Here is a 16,312-nt window from a genome sequence, read left to right on the forward strand (position 1 = left end):
AAGTGGTATAGACTCAATCAGAACAGTTAAAATCCCTCTTCCCCTCCAAAGAGGCAAGCAGAAGGCAGCACAACATTTTGCAAGATACTCCACAGGAGCCAGGAACCCACAAAAATGACATTTATCCCTTCTTGGAGTGGTAGCATGAAATGACATGCTATATTAAATTTGGAAGCAGAGGATTACACCTTCTGAATTTCAAGCTGGGTTTGCTCTATCAGACAAAATCATTGAAGGATTAATGGGAAAATCTTCATAGTAACAAGAATGGGAGAAAAACCTGCAGGTGGAAAGAGCAGAGGCCTCCAATGCCACACCTTAAACTCATCTGATATTTCTGACACGAAGGAAGAGATCTGTTTCATGAGTCTGTCTACACTGCTCTCACTGCCTGTCTTCAGCAGGGTGGTGATGGCAAGGGTAGCAATACTGCGGTTGGAGTCAGTGATGAGGTTTTCCAGATCCAGATTGCAGGCAGTGACTGCAGATGGATGCTTCATGGCCACCTGTAAAGAACGCAATTCCAAATTATATGGCAGTAACATGCTACAGTTCAAAGCTTTTGATGGGGCAAGGATTAAAGCTCATTTTTTTAAAACCTTTTTTTTCGAAGTATTGCTCCGTTCCACAAGGATTACAACTAAATCTACATCATATGACTGCTGACAGGATGCAATCAAAGCTCAGGTTCTTTTATTTCAGCATTTCAAAAGAACTGTAAGTTACAGCTCATGGGTTAACAGTCACAAACTGCTTCTGTTGTGGTGTGCAGCTTTGAAATCAGAATGTTACTTCCTTCACACACATCCTAGCCATGCTTTTTACAGTATTAAATAACTGAGACTCTTCTTCCTTACAGCTGAGAGCCCGAAAGTTATCAAAACCCAGCTTGTTATAGCCCTGTGGTCCAAAAGTCAGCAAACATACCTTGAGTGCAGAAAAGATTTCTGTCACACCAGGAAATCTGGCATGGAAAAGCCAGTTCTCCAGCATGGAGTATTTCCAAATACAGTAATAACAAGAACAGTCGTTCTGCTTTAGATAACACACCATTAGGCACTGAAGTCTGGCTTCCTCTGATGCTTAGAGATTTATGCTTGTTTAGAGGTTTTGGAAACACTCACTTTATTAAGGGTCCGTACAGCTGCATATCTCAAGACAGGTTTGGGAGAACTACAGAAAAGCTGCAGCACTGAAAACAAATGAAAAAGGAATAATCAAGAGAAGTAACTCACAACAAAATGGCAAAGCATAGAAACAGTTTAACAAAAAACAGCTTCCAGCACTGCAACTCCAGGCACCTGTAATGTCTGGAGAGCAAGAAGGTGACAGCCCTCATGACCACACCAGATGAGGAAAGGGAAATTGCCTTGTGCTAGCACTTTCATATTGAGAGGTGCAAATAGTTTAGTAAGAATTCACCACAGCAGAAAACCACATACGGTCTCTTTCAAAGAAAGAGAACAAAGTAATGTTTCCACATTCAGCTAAGCACTGCTAAATATTCATGCAGCTCCATCTATAATTTATCACTAGCTTCACAAGAAAGTTAAAAATAAGCTCTCATTTTTCATCTTAGATTAATAATAGGTGGTTTGCACAGTTGCCTGTGGCGCATCTGTACTGTCAGGTTCTCTTCTACCTTCCCTCCCACCCCAACTTCCTGCAGCTGGAAAAAGGCAAGTATTGTCCTGTGCTGCCTCTGCCACCCATTCTCAAAAGCTCTGGATGAAATGGGGAAAAGGGATCAACGTTCTTCTCATCCAAAAGCCTGGGGACAATCAGAAAATTCAGGATTTGAGTCCAGTATATTATATGTTTTACTGTCTCTGACATGCTTTACTGCCCTTTCTTTCAGCTGCATCACTGGTACAAAGGACTATGGCCAACCTGAAACAGCTGGTGCCAGCTCCCTGGCTGTGCAGTTTGGGAGATGGATGATTGCAGAAGCAGCTTCATAAATAACCATTTCATGCTTATTCCGCAGACAGCTCTCAATGAAGTCAAACAGTGGACTTTCATGGCTACAAACAGAAGACATTTCACAGTGCAATGCTGAATTACATACAAACCACTTATACCGCATTTCTGAGAAGCTGACAGAAAGCACAGCTAAGGCAGTGGCTTTCATGTTTCCTACACTGCCATATTGCTCTAAACTTTTTATTTACTAATATTCATCTTTACATTATGTTCTTCAAGCTAGAAATGCTGCATTCTAAAGATACTTTACTATTAAGTATCACATACCACTAACAAAAACATCCACAGATAAAAGAATTTTATCAGGAGGTGAGTTTCTCAGATAACAATACCCTCCTTTGCTAGTATGAGAGATCACAATAGGAGAGATCTTCTTGTTTGTATCCCCCACAATATAGGCAGATTCTTATTGCATTTGAAATGCACCTAGCTAGACAAAGTAAAAAAATATCTCCAGAGATTATTCTGCAGTTTTAATCTTACTCATGGCTAATTTTTGGCGGTGTGGTGCTAAAAATCCAAACCCCACCACACACCCACTACACATACCACCAGAGTTCCACCTAGCATTCTGCTTCTACCTGCATTTTATTTTTAACACTACAGTTCTGCCTGTGTGTATATTTCCACAAACTTTAAAAAAAAAATAATGCACATTTCTGAGCTACCATGGATCTCAAATTATAAATAGGTTTTGTAATTCAGATGCTGCCTCTTACCCCTCTTCAGATTCCTTCAAGAGTTTGCTTGCAATTCGGATCAGCATGCAGTATGCAAACTGGGATTTCAGTCCAGATTTAGTGAACTTATTCAGCATCTTGGAAACCGCAAGGCGATCATTTTTTCTAAGGTGATAGAGCAGCCCCAAAGCATGATACTAGGAAATCAGAAACAGAGATGTGCAGGTATTCAATATACTGTGCCATTGGAAAAGACATAAAAGGCGGCTAAAAAAAAAATCACTGTTTCATAGCAGAAATACCTTCTAACCACAAATGATCCATATTTCCTGACAAGTTACAAAGACCTACAGATAGGCAGTACTTCCTTCCCCTTCCTGTCTATCATAAGACAGCCTCAACATATTTCTGAAGATCTAAAGAGCCATCCATGAAGTCTCTGTTGCCTTTTCTTCCCATTACATGTCAAACCTTCAAAGGTTTCTGCTTACTAAGTTACACTGCACAGTAACACTTGCATTTCTAGCACACTCTCTATCTAGGATATCCCAAGGCCTTTAAATGACAGCTGACCTTATAAAATCATAGAATTATGGACTGGTTTGGGTTGGAAGGGACCTTAAAGACCATCTAGTTCTAACCCCCTGCCAGGGGCAGGGACACCTTCCACTAGACCAGGTTGCTCCAAGCCCTGTTCAACCTAGCCTTGAACACTTCCAGGGATGGGGCAGCCACAGCTGCTCTGGGCAGCCTGTGCCAGTGTCTCACCACCCTCACAGTAAAGAATTTCTTCCTAATACCTAATCTAAATCTCCCCTCTTTCAGCTTAAAAGCATTCCCCCTTGTCTGTCACTACAGGCCCTACTAAAATGTCCCTCTCCAGCTTTCCTGTAGGTCTCTTTAGGTACTGGAAGGCCACTCTAAGACCTCCCTGGAGCCTTCTCCAGGCTGAACAACCCCACCTCTCTCAGCCTGTATGCCTAGGAGAGGTGCTCCAGCCCTCTGATCATCTTTGTGGCCTCCTCTGGACTCACTCCAACAGGTCCATGTCCTTCTTATGTTGGGGGACCCAGAGCAGATGCAGCGCTGCAGGTGGGGTCTCACCAGAGTGGAGCAGAGGGGGAGAATCTCCTTCCTTGACCTGCTGGCCATGCTGCTTTTGGTGCAGCCCAGGATATGGTTGGTTTCCTGGGCTGCAAGCGCACATTGCCAGGCCATGTTGAGCTTTTCATCCACCAGCATCCCCAAGTCCTCCTCAGAGCTGCTCTCAATCCATTCTCCACCCAGCTTGTATTGACTCTGGGGGTTGCCCTGACCCAGGTGCAGGACCTTGCATTTAGCCTTGTTGAATTTCATGAGGGTTGCACGGGCCCACCTCTCAAGCCTCTCAAGGTCCCTCTGGACAGCATCCCTTCCCTCCTGCGTGTTGACAGCACCACTCAACCTGGCCTCACTGGCAAACTTGCTGAGGGTGCGCTCGATCCCACTGTCCATGTCACCAACAAAGATGTTGAACAGCACCAGTCATAGTACCAACCAACCCCAGAGAAACACTGTTTGCCACCAGTTTCCATTTAGACATTAGACATTGACAGCAACTCTTTATGTGGGACCATCCAGTCAATTCCCTATCCTCTGAGTGGTCCACCCATCAAACCCACGTCTCTCCAGCCAGCACTTATCCTTGAGGCATTTATGGTGAAAGTACAAAGGAGCATTTCCATTTACTTGCCAAGTGGTTTTGGTTGTTTTGGTGGGTTTTTTTCCGTAAGACTGATTAAGAGCAAGGCTTAATGAAGCTGCTAAATGGGCAAAAACAAAGCTAACTTTACAGGCTTGTTTCTGATTGTTAGACTGTAATGCTGACTGGACATACAGACTACTTTCATTTCCACAGCTGTTTGGAATATTTATGCAAAGATTTTCTTTTCAGGACAAATCACTGATAATTCAGGGTCATCTCTGTGGTCCTGTAGCAGCTGGCAAATTTTCTCAAGGCCAAGATGAGATCTGGTGTTCTAGGAGGCAGTGAGATAATTTCTTAAGCCTTTTGAAAACTCAGATTCAAAGCCCTTCTGCAACAACTACTGTGCAACAGTCAGCAGCATTCCAGCTGTCAGGTTAGTAAGGAAACAGCAGGGGACTGCACTAAAGAGCCAGCTCTTAATTAAGAATCTTGCACTGGGATCACAGAGAAACTCATGATTGTTCTGAAACAGCAGAGTTGTTTCCCTCCAGTTGCAATTCTTGTTTTTAAAAGAGTATTGGAAAAAGAAAAACCAGGTACGTTTTCTACAGTTACCTTAAGAACTCCCACAATACCATTAAAACCCTGTAGTGTGTTTAGAGCTCCTCAGGGCAGCCACCCTCAAACATACCTGCACCATGACGTTGTCACTAGAAGCTGCTTCTTGAGCTTCATTGATCCACCGTTTGACTACGTCATAACTGATCTTCATCATATGCTGGAAGAAGCCACAATTTGAGACTGCAGACAAACTTAACATTAGAAGTACAGTGAAGACCTTAAGCCTTGTTCTCAGATTTTAAGTTTAAAGACTTCAAGACAATCTAGGGTGCTGCTGCATATTAAAGGTAACAAAGAGTAACTCCCAAATACACAGTTTGTATGGATGTGCTTGTTTGAATAAAGAGAAAATAACTCAGAGAGCTTTTGTTTATATTCAAACAGGACAGAAGACAATACTATGACAAATCACCTGCCTACAGTTAGTCCAGCAGGAAGACTTCAATTGTAAGTATTAATACAGCCTTGTTTGCACCCTTGGGGTCCTAACAGAGTCTCTACTCCACCTCATCAGCTGGACCTCTTACCTCCTGCTCTGCCTTCTTGATCTATCAATGCAGCCAGTCTCTTAATCCTATGCACCTATAAACCATTGTTTTTCTTACATCTCAGTCTCAGACTACCATACTTCCACTTGTATTCTCCTCTTTAATAAAAATATTAACCTAATGAAATCTTTTCCAGCCTTTTCTCCTAAATAAGGGAGAGAAAAACAGACTGAACTTCTGTGCCTAGCCCTCTACTACATATTAGCAAAAATAACCTTGAATTGCAGTTTTATGATGGAAGCAATTTCATGGATTTGTTGTTTGCAAAGCACAAGGCAGACTGCTTTTATTGCCTGTTACAGAACTCACATGCTCTTTCAGTGTCATCAGTGCTAGTTCTTCCATGGCACAGAACAGGTTGTTTCTACTTACTCTCACCAAACCAATAAGCACTTTCACAGTCAGTGTGCTTGACTTATCGAAACAGACAAGACCCTATCCCAGAGAAATTAATGTTCTACACTAACTGCATAGAGATGCCTCAGAACTTTGCACTTAAAAGTTATTACAATTGATATATTCTAAAGTGACAGAACACTAACAAAGAAGTTTGAAAAGACAGAGTCAAACGAAACTCCACTGCTACTATTTCTTGTTTATTTTGTGATAAGGAGATGAAGAAGAGTCATATAAAAGGTGGAGGAGATTAAGAACAAAAAAAAAAAGGCCAGGCAAAAGGTACACATGCAGTTGACCAGCCTTCCCAGCAAAAACACAATGAGCACATTTACAGTAAACTGCTGCTTTACTTACCAAGGAAGATACCAATGCAGAACTAGACACACTGGGAACCTTGTCCACAATAGCTTGCTTCATGTATCTCTCAATGGCTTGTAGCATCGTACCCTATTGAAAGGGAAAGTGTTGATATTCCAGAGGCAGAACTTAAAAGCACTATAAGGCAAAAATAGAGAATCATAAAGTGGTTTCGGTTGGAAAGGACCTTAAAGATCATCTAGTTCCAACCCCCTTGCCAGGGGCACAGACACCTTCCACTAGATCAAGCTGCTCCAAGCCCTGTCCAACCTGACCTTGAACACTTCCAGGAATGGGGCAACCACAACTTCTCTGTGCAACCTGTGCCAGTGCCTCACCACCCTCACAGTAAAGAATTTCTTCCTAATATCTAATCTAAATCTGTCCTCTTTTACTTTAAAACCATTCCCCCTTGGTCTATCACTACAGGCCCTCTTAAATAGTCTGGCCCCGTCTTTCTTACAGGCTCCTTTTCAAGTGTTGAAAGGCCACTCTAACGTCTGCAGAGCAGTTCAGCAGCATCCCAGACTCTGGGGGAAGTCTCCTCCTCCTGCAGGTCCTTATTGTTGCAAGTTTCATTCTTCTGCATTACTGGCCCCTCTTCCTACTGTGTGTGCTGGTGGGAGAGTTTTTGGCTGTTTGGCTGTCAGTCTGCTGCAGGTTGTGCTTGGAACCAGCTATCTAACTCATTCTCAGACTCCCTGATGTTACACAGCCTTCTCAACTCGTCCTGCAGCTCAGCCACCTGCTGCAGGAGGTCCTCCACCTGTGCGCACCTTTTGCAAGCACGTCTGATGCCTGCCCCTGCCGCAAGCAAAAGGTCCAGGTGCTTCCTGCAGTTTGCAGCCTGCACTGCACCCTCTTCCTTCAGCAACTCCATCTGGGTGGAGGCATTTGCCACCATTGGGGCAGATGGTGCAGACTGCCCAGCTGAAGCTGCAGGCTTTGCCATCAGAGGAGTGCCCACTGTTCTGCCATGAGGGTCAGGTAGGATGAGTGCCCTTGACCTGTGCAGATGGTCACAGAACCACAGCTGGTTGCTGGGTTATATGGACTTGAAGTCTCTCCACTTAGCCAGCAGCCTGTCCCTCCTTTCTCCCTGCATGCTGGTTTGCTCGTCCTCTAGCACTCCCCAGGGCTGCTCTTTATGGGAGTGGAGGGTGGCCACTGTTACTTCTGGCCCTGTCTGTGCCTGGTCAGCTGCTCTTAAGCATGCTGCTGGCTCCTGGCAGGTCTCTGTACCTGCTTGGGGTTCCTCCAGCTCTGGAAACATGCCCACACCAGAACTGACAGCCTTGGCCAGATACTCAAAAAAGCAAAGCATATTCACAGCATGATTCAAAAGGCTATCAGAAAAAAAAAATCTTGAACTAATTCTGAGAACACATACTTCTGCAAGGGAGAGATGAGTATAAGCTGCCAACCCTGAAGGTTTAGTGACATGATCAAAGCCTAGAGAAAAGCAACCTCAGATTAGAAACCAGAAGGCAGGAGCTCTGGAGCTCTAACTCCATGTTTACAGTGCTACAGCTCCACAGAGTTCCTCACATGTGCAGAGGGCTTCAGAGCTGTCCTCCCTAAAGCAGCAGTTCCATTACTACTATAAGGATACACCCTGCAAGAGAGTAGTTTTTCCTGGTTTAAATACTATTACCATCTCTCCCTTAACAGTGATCTGATTTGTACTTACATCAGTGATCCTGCAGAGTGCTCTGATGGCTGGGCCTCGGTATACATCTTCCTTCCCTGTCATGTCTTTGGTCAAACTAAAATAATCAAAGACACCCTGTTAACCCTTCTTTAATATCAATGTCACACAAAGACCAAGACATTTACCTCATCTCATTTAGTGATTCTTCAAGTTGCTACCATGTGACTGCTAAGCTCTAGTATTGGCTAGAAAACTTCTTAATAATTAGCTATTTGAAAGTTATTAACATCAGTTTCTGGGGAAATACAAATCATTACAAAATGCACAGTCGATAATAATGCTTTGCCATAGGCCTGTTTCATTTAGCTCAGCCATTCTACTTCTTAGCAGCGTTGTTCTTTCTACAACATAAAATTTTTCGTTTAGATAATTGTGAAGCTTAGTTCGTTAAACAGCTTTTAAAAATATATAAAATAAAACAATCACTTAAGCACATGCCACAGATCTCATTTTTTGCTCTCGCAACAAATGTAATGTCTAATCTGTAGTAAAAAAAATTGGTAATTCAGCAGGCAGACTGAACTGAGCTTTTCACTGCTTTTCCCTAACTGCTCTGACAGCAAAATGAAACAGAAGTCACAGTCTAGGTTTTGAAAAAAACATCAAGCACCAACGATTTAAAAAAACCCACACCACCACAAGAAAACAAAGCAGAACCAATTGATAGACTGTAGGCAAGCCTCTTGCCATTTCAGAAAAGTGTTACAACACAGTAGGAAGAAATTAACACTTCATATGGTGACACATACTCTGTATCATGAAACAATTTGTTTTCCCTTGCTGTATCCTTTATAAAGCATAATTACAGAAAATCACAGCAGCTAAAACAAACACATTAAGATACAGCTAGCTGTTTCAGAGCTCTGATACTGTTTGCTGTAGGTTCTACTACCTGCTTGTGACAATGATGACGTCCTCTGAAATATTGGCCATCTCTTTGATAGTAAGGTAACACATTCTTCTAAGTGTTTGCTGTAAAAGTGCATTGCAGAAAGACATTAAACTCAATGGTTAATTATGAATAAACACTCCCTAAAAGTTCTAAAAGTTAAAGAAACTTGAAAGGTAAATATTTAAATTTGAAAGTTAAATAAACTTTTAAATAGGACACCCTCTTCCCCTCTTTACACAAAGTTATAAGCACACAAACAGAACTATGCTTGACAATTGGATAAGAGCCTTACTCCCTGTTACCAAACAAACCAGGAGAAGAATAAGAGATACATATCTTGTGAAACTATAAAACTAAAAGAATTAATCCACATTTTAATTTTGAAAGAAGTGATATATGTCTATATGCAGAAGCCTCACAATTATCAGTTAAAAGCTGTAAAAACAACTTCCTGTGATCTGTTATTGTAAAAGAAAAACAGAAATATGCAAAGAGCACTGACACTTAATTCTTTGAAAGTGAATGACATTTACATTAAAAAAAATTCTAAAATGTGGCTATGAGAAAGGTCCCAAACACTCTGTACTTCCAAAATTTTTATTCCACCTTTAAACAATGACACCTGCAACGTTCCTCAGCCAAATTTCTAAAATCTGAAGTTGCCAGTTCATTTTTAATAAAAATGAGTGAGACCCATCACATGACACATACCCCTCAGTTTTTACTCTCTGTGCAAAAGAGATCAGAGAAGAACTTTAATACTGGGTGAAGTCCAAAGTTTAATCCAGCATTTTTAGGATGTTCTCATCACTTGACTGCACCCTGATTCATTAATAGAGCAAGCTGTTCTACGGAATAGCAGTATTTGACCTACAGGCAACTTTAAAATTCTATTTTCAGTTAAGCATACGGTGATTATTTCCAAGTGTAGAAACAGTCATAAAATTACAATGATTTGTATATTAAGGCTTTCTGTCATTATTCACATTCTTTACAATAATTCCACTCGGGGGAAAAAAAACCACTAGCAAAACCAACCCGTAGAAGTAACCATATGTTATTATTCAATCATTTGTTTCCAAACCATGAATTGCCTTCAGCAAGTACTCTGCATGCAGAGCTTGTTCTCTGAAGTACTTGCCTCTCACATCCCAATATCCAGCTGTTTTGTAGTTACTGCAAATCCAGACAAAAGCAGGGAGGCAGCAAGTTGTAAACACTAGGTACTTACATCATTAGACTGAAATAATCTGGTCATTGCAAAAAAAGCTTCTGTGGCTTCAGTGGTTCCAAAATGTTCACCCTGAAAATAGCATATAAAAAATGAGGGAAAAACCACCACCATTATTCAGCTGCCTCTACCTTTCAGCCCTCATTTATAATACCTTCCCACACACCAAGAATATTTTTTTGAGACTTTTTCTCATGTTAGAAACCATCCCTCCCTCATTTCGTGTTTCCTGGGGAGTACATGGCCAGTTTACCATTATTATCTACTTGATATCAACATAAATGCCATCCCAATGCGACAGTGATAAAATAGTTTGTCAAGGAGCCTGTGTTCCCTCTTTTGACATTAGTGTGTCCGCAGTTGTTTTTGTGTCGTGTTTGTTAACTAGAAGGATCCCCTTGCTTAAAAGGAATCTGCTTAAAGATCACTGGTGCTAATTAAGACTGAACAGCATAGGTCCCTCCTAACTGATCGTAACTCCTGTTAAATACTGCCTGACATGCAGGAAACCTGATCTATGCGGATACTTAAAGAAAATCTCCTTCCTTATCACACTTCCAATGTCTCCCCAAAGAAAAAGACTTTCCACTTCATCACTTCCTTCCTGAGCTCTTACCTCACCTCAGTTATTCCTACTTCAGCTAGGCAAACACAAGCAGCTTTTTAATTACATGGTGCTGCAGTGATCACAGACCAAGCAGCAGCTCTCACTTGGCACTCAGGGGAGAAAAAAAAGAAAAAAAAAAAAAAAGTCTTAAAAGCTTCAGTGACATCTCATTCACCTTAGCGGCAAAGTCAGAGGAGAGCACACAATATCACAGCATAAAAACTCCATTTCTGATCTCCTTAAAAGCTACCTCCCAAGTCTGACAGGAAGAGGTATAAAACTTCTTTCACACTGGAAGTTGTTAGAAAGCAGGTTCAGGAATGTTCATTCTGGCTGGGAAGAAATCATAACAGTTACCTGGTTCAGCAAGTAAAGTATCTTGGTAAGGATGTGCAGGCATCTTCGTGGATTTATGGGGGTCTCATTAAAGATACGTGCCTACAAACACAGCATAAATACTGTCTTACAGTATAGCCCAACAATAATAATTTCTCTTTCACCATAAAAAATAAAGCAATTTGTTTTCAATCAGGTAGCTTATAATTTTTTTCATTCTAAAAACGTGTCCCGGAGAATATACTCTTGTTGTTCCACTCATGCATGTTTAGTTTGCTGGCTGGACAGCAATTTGAACAAAAGACAACAACTTGGTATACCATCTGGAACTAGCAAAAATACTTCAAAATAAAAGCATAACAACTTAATTATTTCCATAGCACCTGTGGCCCAAAGACTATTTAGCACTAGTCTGTAGGAACACAAAACTGAAACTATTACAGTTCTTTGTACCCACAAAAAATCCCCATTATTTAACCACATGTTCATCTCACCACTTGCAATCATTCCTGGAGTACACAAAGAGAAGCAGGAAAACCTGTTACACAGTATGTTGAACAAGCATTGGAAAACATGTCACCTCTTCAGAAAAAGCACCCTGAGATGCTGTATGTCTACATGGAAGGCAGAACCCACAAGTAACCTAATTACCATACATTAACCCCTTATGGAGTAACTTCATGTGGACTTAATTCACATACCCTGTGGTTTGAAATTAACTAAATTAATTTAGCCATTCATGTTTACCAAGAGTTGTACTGTAAACCTTCCTTAAGCTTCTAACACTGCCTAAAGGAAAAAAAAAATATATCCAGCATTATACTACGATTACTCATACCTCCTGAAGCACAGCACTCTTCTCCAAATGCTGAAAAGGATTAGAGCCACTACCTGAGGAACAAATGAGACATGTCAGTTGAGGAAATGCATTCTTCACAAAAACCAGCAGAATTGAACATGCTGGAACTGCCCCTAAACGTTACAAAAACACCTCACTGCTACAGTGACATACTTCTTGGAATAACTCATGTTCTCCACCAAGAGCTCTGAATCCACTTTCTTAAATTGTATGTTCACAGTTACAGAAAAAAAAAAAGAAAAGGAAGGGAGCACTTTCAGCACAGCTGGAACATGAGGATGAAGAAAGATGTTTACAAGTAAATTTGCCTTAATACTCCCTTTACATAACATTATTTACTCTTTATCTTTTCCCGCTCCCATTTTTATTCCTTCAGGCACAGGAAGCACTGAAAGTATCAGGACAGAGCTGCTGGCCAGAATCTGAAACAGAAGTATATAAATCAATGCACCACTAAAACAAGCTGCTCGGCAAACTCCACAAACAGTCTGGCTGCTGCACATCACAACAGTGCTAACACTAGACTATCTCCATACTGTAACTTTGCAGCCTTCTAACAGTCCAGATCCCAGATTTTTTGGAGATGGCACATTTCTGTCAGCAGCATACAGAGGAGACCAACCTTCTAATCCACATTCATAGTGGAACTGCCACTCAAAACCACCATACAGACATATAAATCCCTCCAAACCCTCACTACTGCTACTGGCCCTTTTCTCCCAGCAGTAACTCAATTCGTTTATTCTTCAAGTTCTCACATCGCAAGCAGAAGGAAAGCGAGAATGAAACTAACTCAACCCAGCTGGGCACATCTTGTGGCTCAGAAGACCTTTGAGCAACAGCAACATAAAATTCAAGACGGCACCAGTTACTACAGGCAACCTGAACTTAGTTTCCAGCGAAAACACGCAGATGATGGCTTCATTCACATCTGTACCTAACGTGATGGGTTTTTTCCCGCCCGCCGGGTACCTGAACGCCTCTGCTCATGGCACAGTCCGAATGGCACAAGGTCCGTGTGTGGGACCGGCTGCCGCCCTGCTGCCAGGCTGAGATGCGGCCCCCAGTCCAGCCCAGCTCCTCCCCACCACGGCGGGGGCGGGAAGAGACCGCCCGCTGCAGCCCGAGTGTTGAGAGGAACCGGATTCCCTTCAAGCACCGCCTCAGGGCCCGGGGCGGGCCCTGCAGCCCGCGGACCGTCCAGAAGGGCCGCGGCAGGATCCGAAGGAGGCCGAGGCACCAGCAAGCAGGCGGGACCTCCCTCCTCAGCGGCCGTTACCCCCCTTCACCTCAGCGGCCGCTACTCCCTCACCTCAGCGGCCGCTACAGGCCGCGGAGCGCGCTGGGCGCCTAACGATGGCTCCCCGCAGGGCCGTACCGCTACGCCCGCCCCTGGGCCCGCCTCCGGCTCCCTCCCTGCCGCCGCCAGCCCCGTACCAGACTCCTCATCCTTCTTATCAAACTTCTTAATCATGTCGCCGCCGATCGCCCCCCTCCCTCAGAGCTGCACGGCCGCGGGAGTTCCCGCCGGAAGATCCGCCTCCCCCGCACCCTCTACCATCTCATTGAGCTGCAGGACTGTCATTCAACCCCCTACGCACTTGGGGCCGCGGGGCGCCTTCCGTCTATACAAGCCCCGCCCCCTCTCCCGCCCAGGGGCGGGGCCGAGGCGGGCCGGCGTGCGGACACGTCTTAAAGGGGCTGCACCGCCATTTTGTGAAGGCGCGTTTAGCCTCCGCTGACGGGTCTGGCGCCGGCCGGCCGACCAGCAGAGCTAAGGGGAGGCGAGGCGCCGCGCCTTTGCCCAGACGCTGCGGTGTTTCAGCAGCAATGGCGGTGTCTTCCTGCAGTGCCCTGAGAAGGCCACTGCTTCCCTTCTCCCTGTCCCTTGTAAAAATAATAGAACTAAAAAGGAGCTGTTGGAAGTTATTAATGCCTCAAACAAGGTCTTCCTGAAAAGATGGGATGCAAGCAGCCTCCTTCAGAGTGACGGGGCCCCTGGAACCCCCCAGAGGGGATGTGGGTCACCCACCCTGGCACCACTTCCCACAGCAATGGACAGCCTGCGAGGCACTGGAGGGGTTTGCTGGGTGGTGGGTGCTGCTGAACCACCGAGCGGCTGCTGCCTGCACTGGGAGCCATCACTGCGGGACACGGGTGACACCGTGGTCTGAAAAAGGGGCGAGAGGGACAAGGGCTCTGGCAGGCAGGTTGCCATCTCACCTTGTGGCTGGGCCAACACCGAAGCACAGGCCGTTCCTCAGCGAGGAATGCTTGAGAATGCTCCAGCATGGCCAAGTTCCATGTAGTGGCAGCTTCGGGTGTGTTATTTGGGCACAATTCCAGGCCAGTTACAGAGCTGGCTCCTGACTACCTCAAATGTCTGCCCCGTGAAGTGGCTGAGGGCTACCATGGCTTTAGTGTGCCCCTTCTCACACTCATGGTGTTGCCTTACAGGTGGAAAATCTTCACATTGAAAGAGTTAAGACCCCAAACTCAAGGAAGGTGTTTCAAGTACCTTAGAGAGTTAGTTCAACAAAAGAGGCTCATGGTGCTTGTAAGATAAGGGATGGGTGTAAGGTAAGGGGGGGACCCGGGTAATCCCATGATAGACAACTCCATTTTGAGAAGGGATACACAGGACCACAGAGATAAGAAAGTTACAATGACTACGGAATTAAACTCTATAACTCGAAAGTTATAAAGTAGGTATGTTTATTGCGCGCAGATGCATGGGGGATTGCTCCTCCACAACCGTGTGTGCCCGAAGTGATGAACCATCTCACATTTATACAATAAAACAAATGAATATTCAATTAACGCCTATACATATTCATTACCTAAACCTGCTTACTCCCTTCATATGTTAATTAGCTTACCAGTCCTTTGCCTAGAATGTGGTGGTCTTGCAGGTTTGTAGGTGATTCATGTCCTTGCGACCATCTGATCTTCTCCAGCAAGAAGACTTAGCACTCCCTTCCTCTAGATAACATTGGAATGTCTCTCATCCTTTTCTCATCCTTTTTATAAATAGCCCCTTTGTTAGAGGAAGAAGGGTAGGTGTCTCCTCAAATCTGTGTGGCTGTGTGACCAGACACCACACCCATGACCAGTCACCATACCCACATTCCTGAGCAGACATATACAATCACCATCGATGTCCATTGTCCCCATTTCACACTATTTCTCCATATCAACAAGAGAATGGCAACAATAGCCTCAAAGGGTATGGTCTGCTGGTCCCAGAACTGAGTTTGGGCAGAAGTAAAGGTCAATCAGTGGTGCAGTGAAGAAGATTACAAGCCTTCATCTGAAGATCCTGATGACCACCCAAAGACCACCAGGGAAGACTGTATGCAGACCAGACATTTGGAGTTCCAGGAAATCTCGTGTATATGTGAATGAGTTCTTGGAAATCTTATGAATATGTATAACTTTGTGGTATATAGTCTCTAAAAGTTTACCAGATTGTTGGAGCATTTATGGTGGAGCTATCCCCAGTGCTACCCTAGCACTGGAATGAAGAATACCTTACCTAGTAACGGTTTGCTGTTATTTAATTTAATTATATCGGACTCCTTACCCAGCCACACCTAGCTTCCCACTTCGGTGACGTTAGAAAGCAAGGGGGTTTGGCTGCTGCTGATCTTTGTATCAACATCAAAAATTATGATCTGTTGGGTTGAGATGGAGATAGAGAGTGCTTGGCAGGTGTTACTAGTGAGTATTATCACAGGTACTTTTTGGAGTATTTCAAGCTCTGAAATTCTTTGGAGAAGAGGGAGAAAACTCCCATGTCCTCCTGGGTAACTGGAGCAGGGAATTTCTGCTGCATCTTAGATTAGCACTGCTCATGAGCCAAATATTTTCCTCTCCCTCCAAAATCCCTGTGGCTGCAGCTTCTTCATAGAGGAGGCCTTGGAAAGACTGGTCCTGGCACCATGCTGCTGGCAGTATAGAGCAACACCCAGCACCTTGTGAGTTTGAGTGGCTGGAGTTTTCTGTTTTTTCTTCTGCCAAGAGGCAAGGGCCAACCCTGGCACCTGCCTGCTGCTCTCTTCCCTCAGTCCGAGAGGCAAAGAGATGCTTTCCTTTAAGAGGATTTCATCAACAAGGCTTTTCTTCATGCTCTGCCTAATACTCTGAGGACTCAGCCTCATTAACTTTCTACATGCAGATGGAAGAAGCTGCCATGTCCCTTTGCTCAACGCTCCTACAGACCGTGGTTTTCAACAGAGGATCTTCTGAGTTTAGTTGCTTCAGAGATGATTTCTTTGGCTATGGGTCCACCTGCTCCTCTTAGTATAAAATGAGAAGCCCAGCTCTTGTCAAAAATATTGAGGGAGTGTATCAGGTCTTGGGATTGAAAATGAAGCAGTACCAAACATGGACCTTGGCATT

The 16,312-nt window shown here is 43.9% G+C and overlaps 1 protein-coding gene across 1 annotated transcript in view; it reads right to left on the reverse strand.

The window, feature by feature from the left end:
• COPG2 (COPI coat complex subunit gamma 2) overlaps positions 1–13,503 on the reverse strand; it is a 24,432-nt gene extending 10,929 nt beyond the window's left edge. The window contains exons 1-12 of the mRNA XM_056340388.1: positions 13,349–13,503; positions 11,891–11,943; positions 11,074–11,154; positions 10,110–10,181; positions 8,879–8,958; positions 7,966–8,041; positions 6,273–6,365; positions 5,042–5,128; positions 2,703–2,860; positions 1,891–2,024; positions 1,125–1,192; positions 318–506 (exon numbers count right to left, since the gene is read on the reverse strand). Of these exons, the coding sequence (XP_056196363.1) occupies positions 318–506; positions 1,125–1,192; positions 1,891–2,024; positions 2,703–2,860; positions 5,042–5,128; positions 6,273–6,365; positions 7,966–8,041; positions 8,879–8,958; positions 10,110–10,181; positions 11,074–11,154; positions 11,891–11,943; positions 13,349–13,385 (1,128 nt within the window). The 5' untranslated portion in view covers positions 13,386–13,503. The remainder of the gene's footprint in view (positions 1–317; positions 507–1,124; positions 1,193–1,890; positions 2,025–2,702; positions 2,861–5,041; positions 5,129–6,272; positions 6,366–7,965; positions 8,042–8,878; positions 8,959–10,109; positions 10,182–11,073; positions 11,155–11,890; positions 11,944–13,348) is intronic.
• Positions 13,504–16,312: the final 2,809 nt, after the last annotated feature.

Source organism: Falco biarmicus, chromosome 5, assembly GCF_023638135.1.
Source record: "Falco biarmicus isolate bFalBia1 chromosome 5, bFalBia1.pri, whole genome shotgun sequence".
NCBI classification, from domain to species: domain Eukaryota; kingdom Metazoa; phylum Chordata; class Aves; order Falconiformes; family Falconidae; genus Falco; species Falco biarmicus.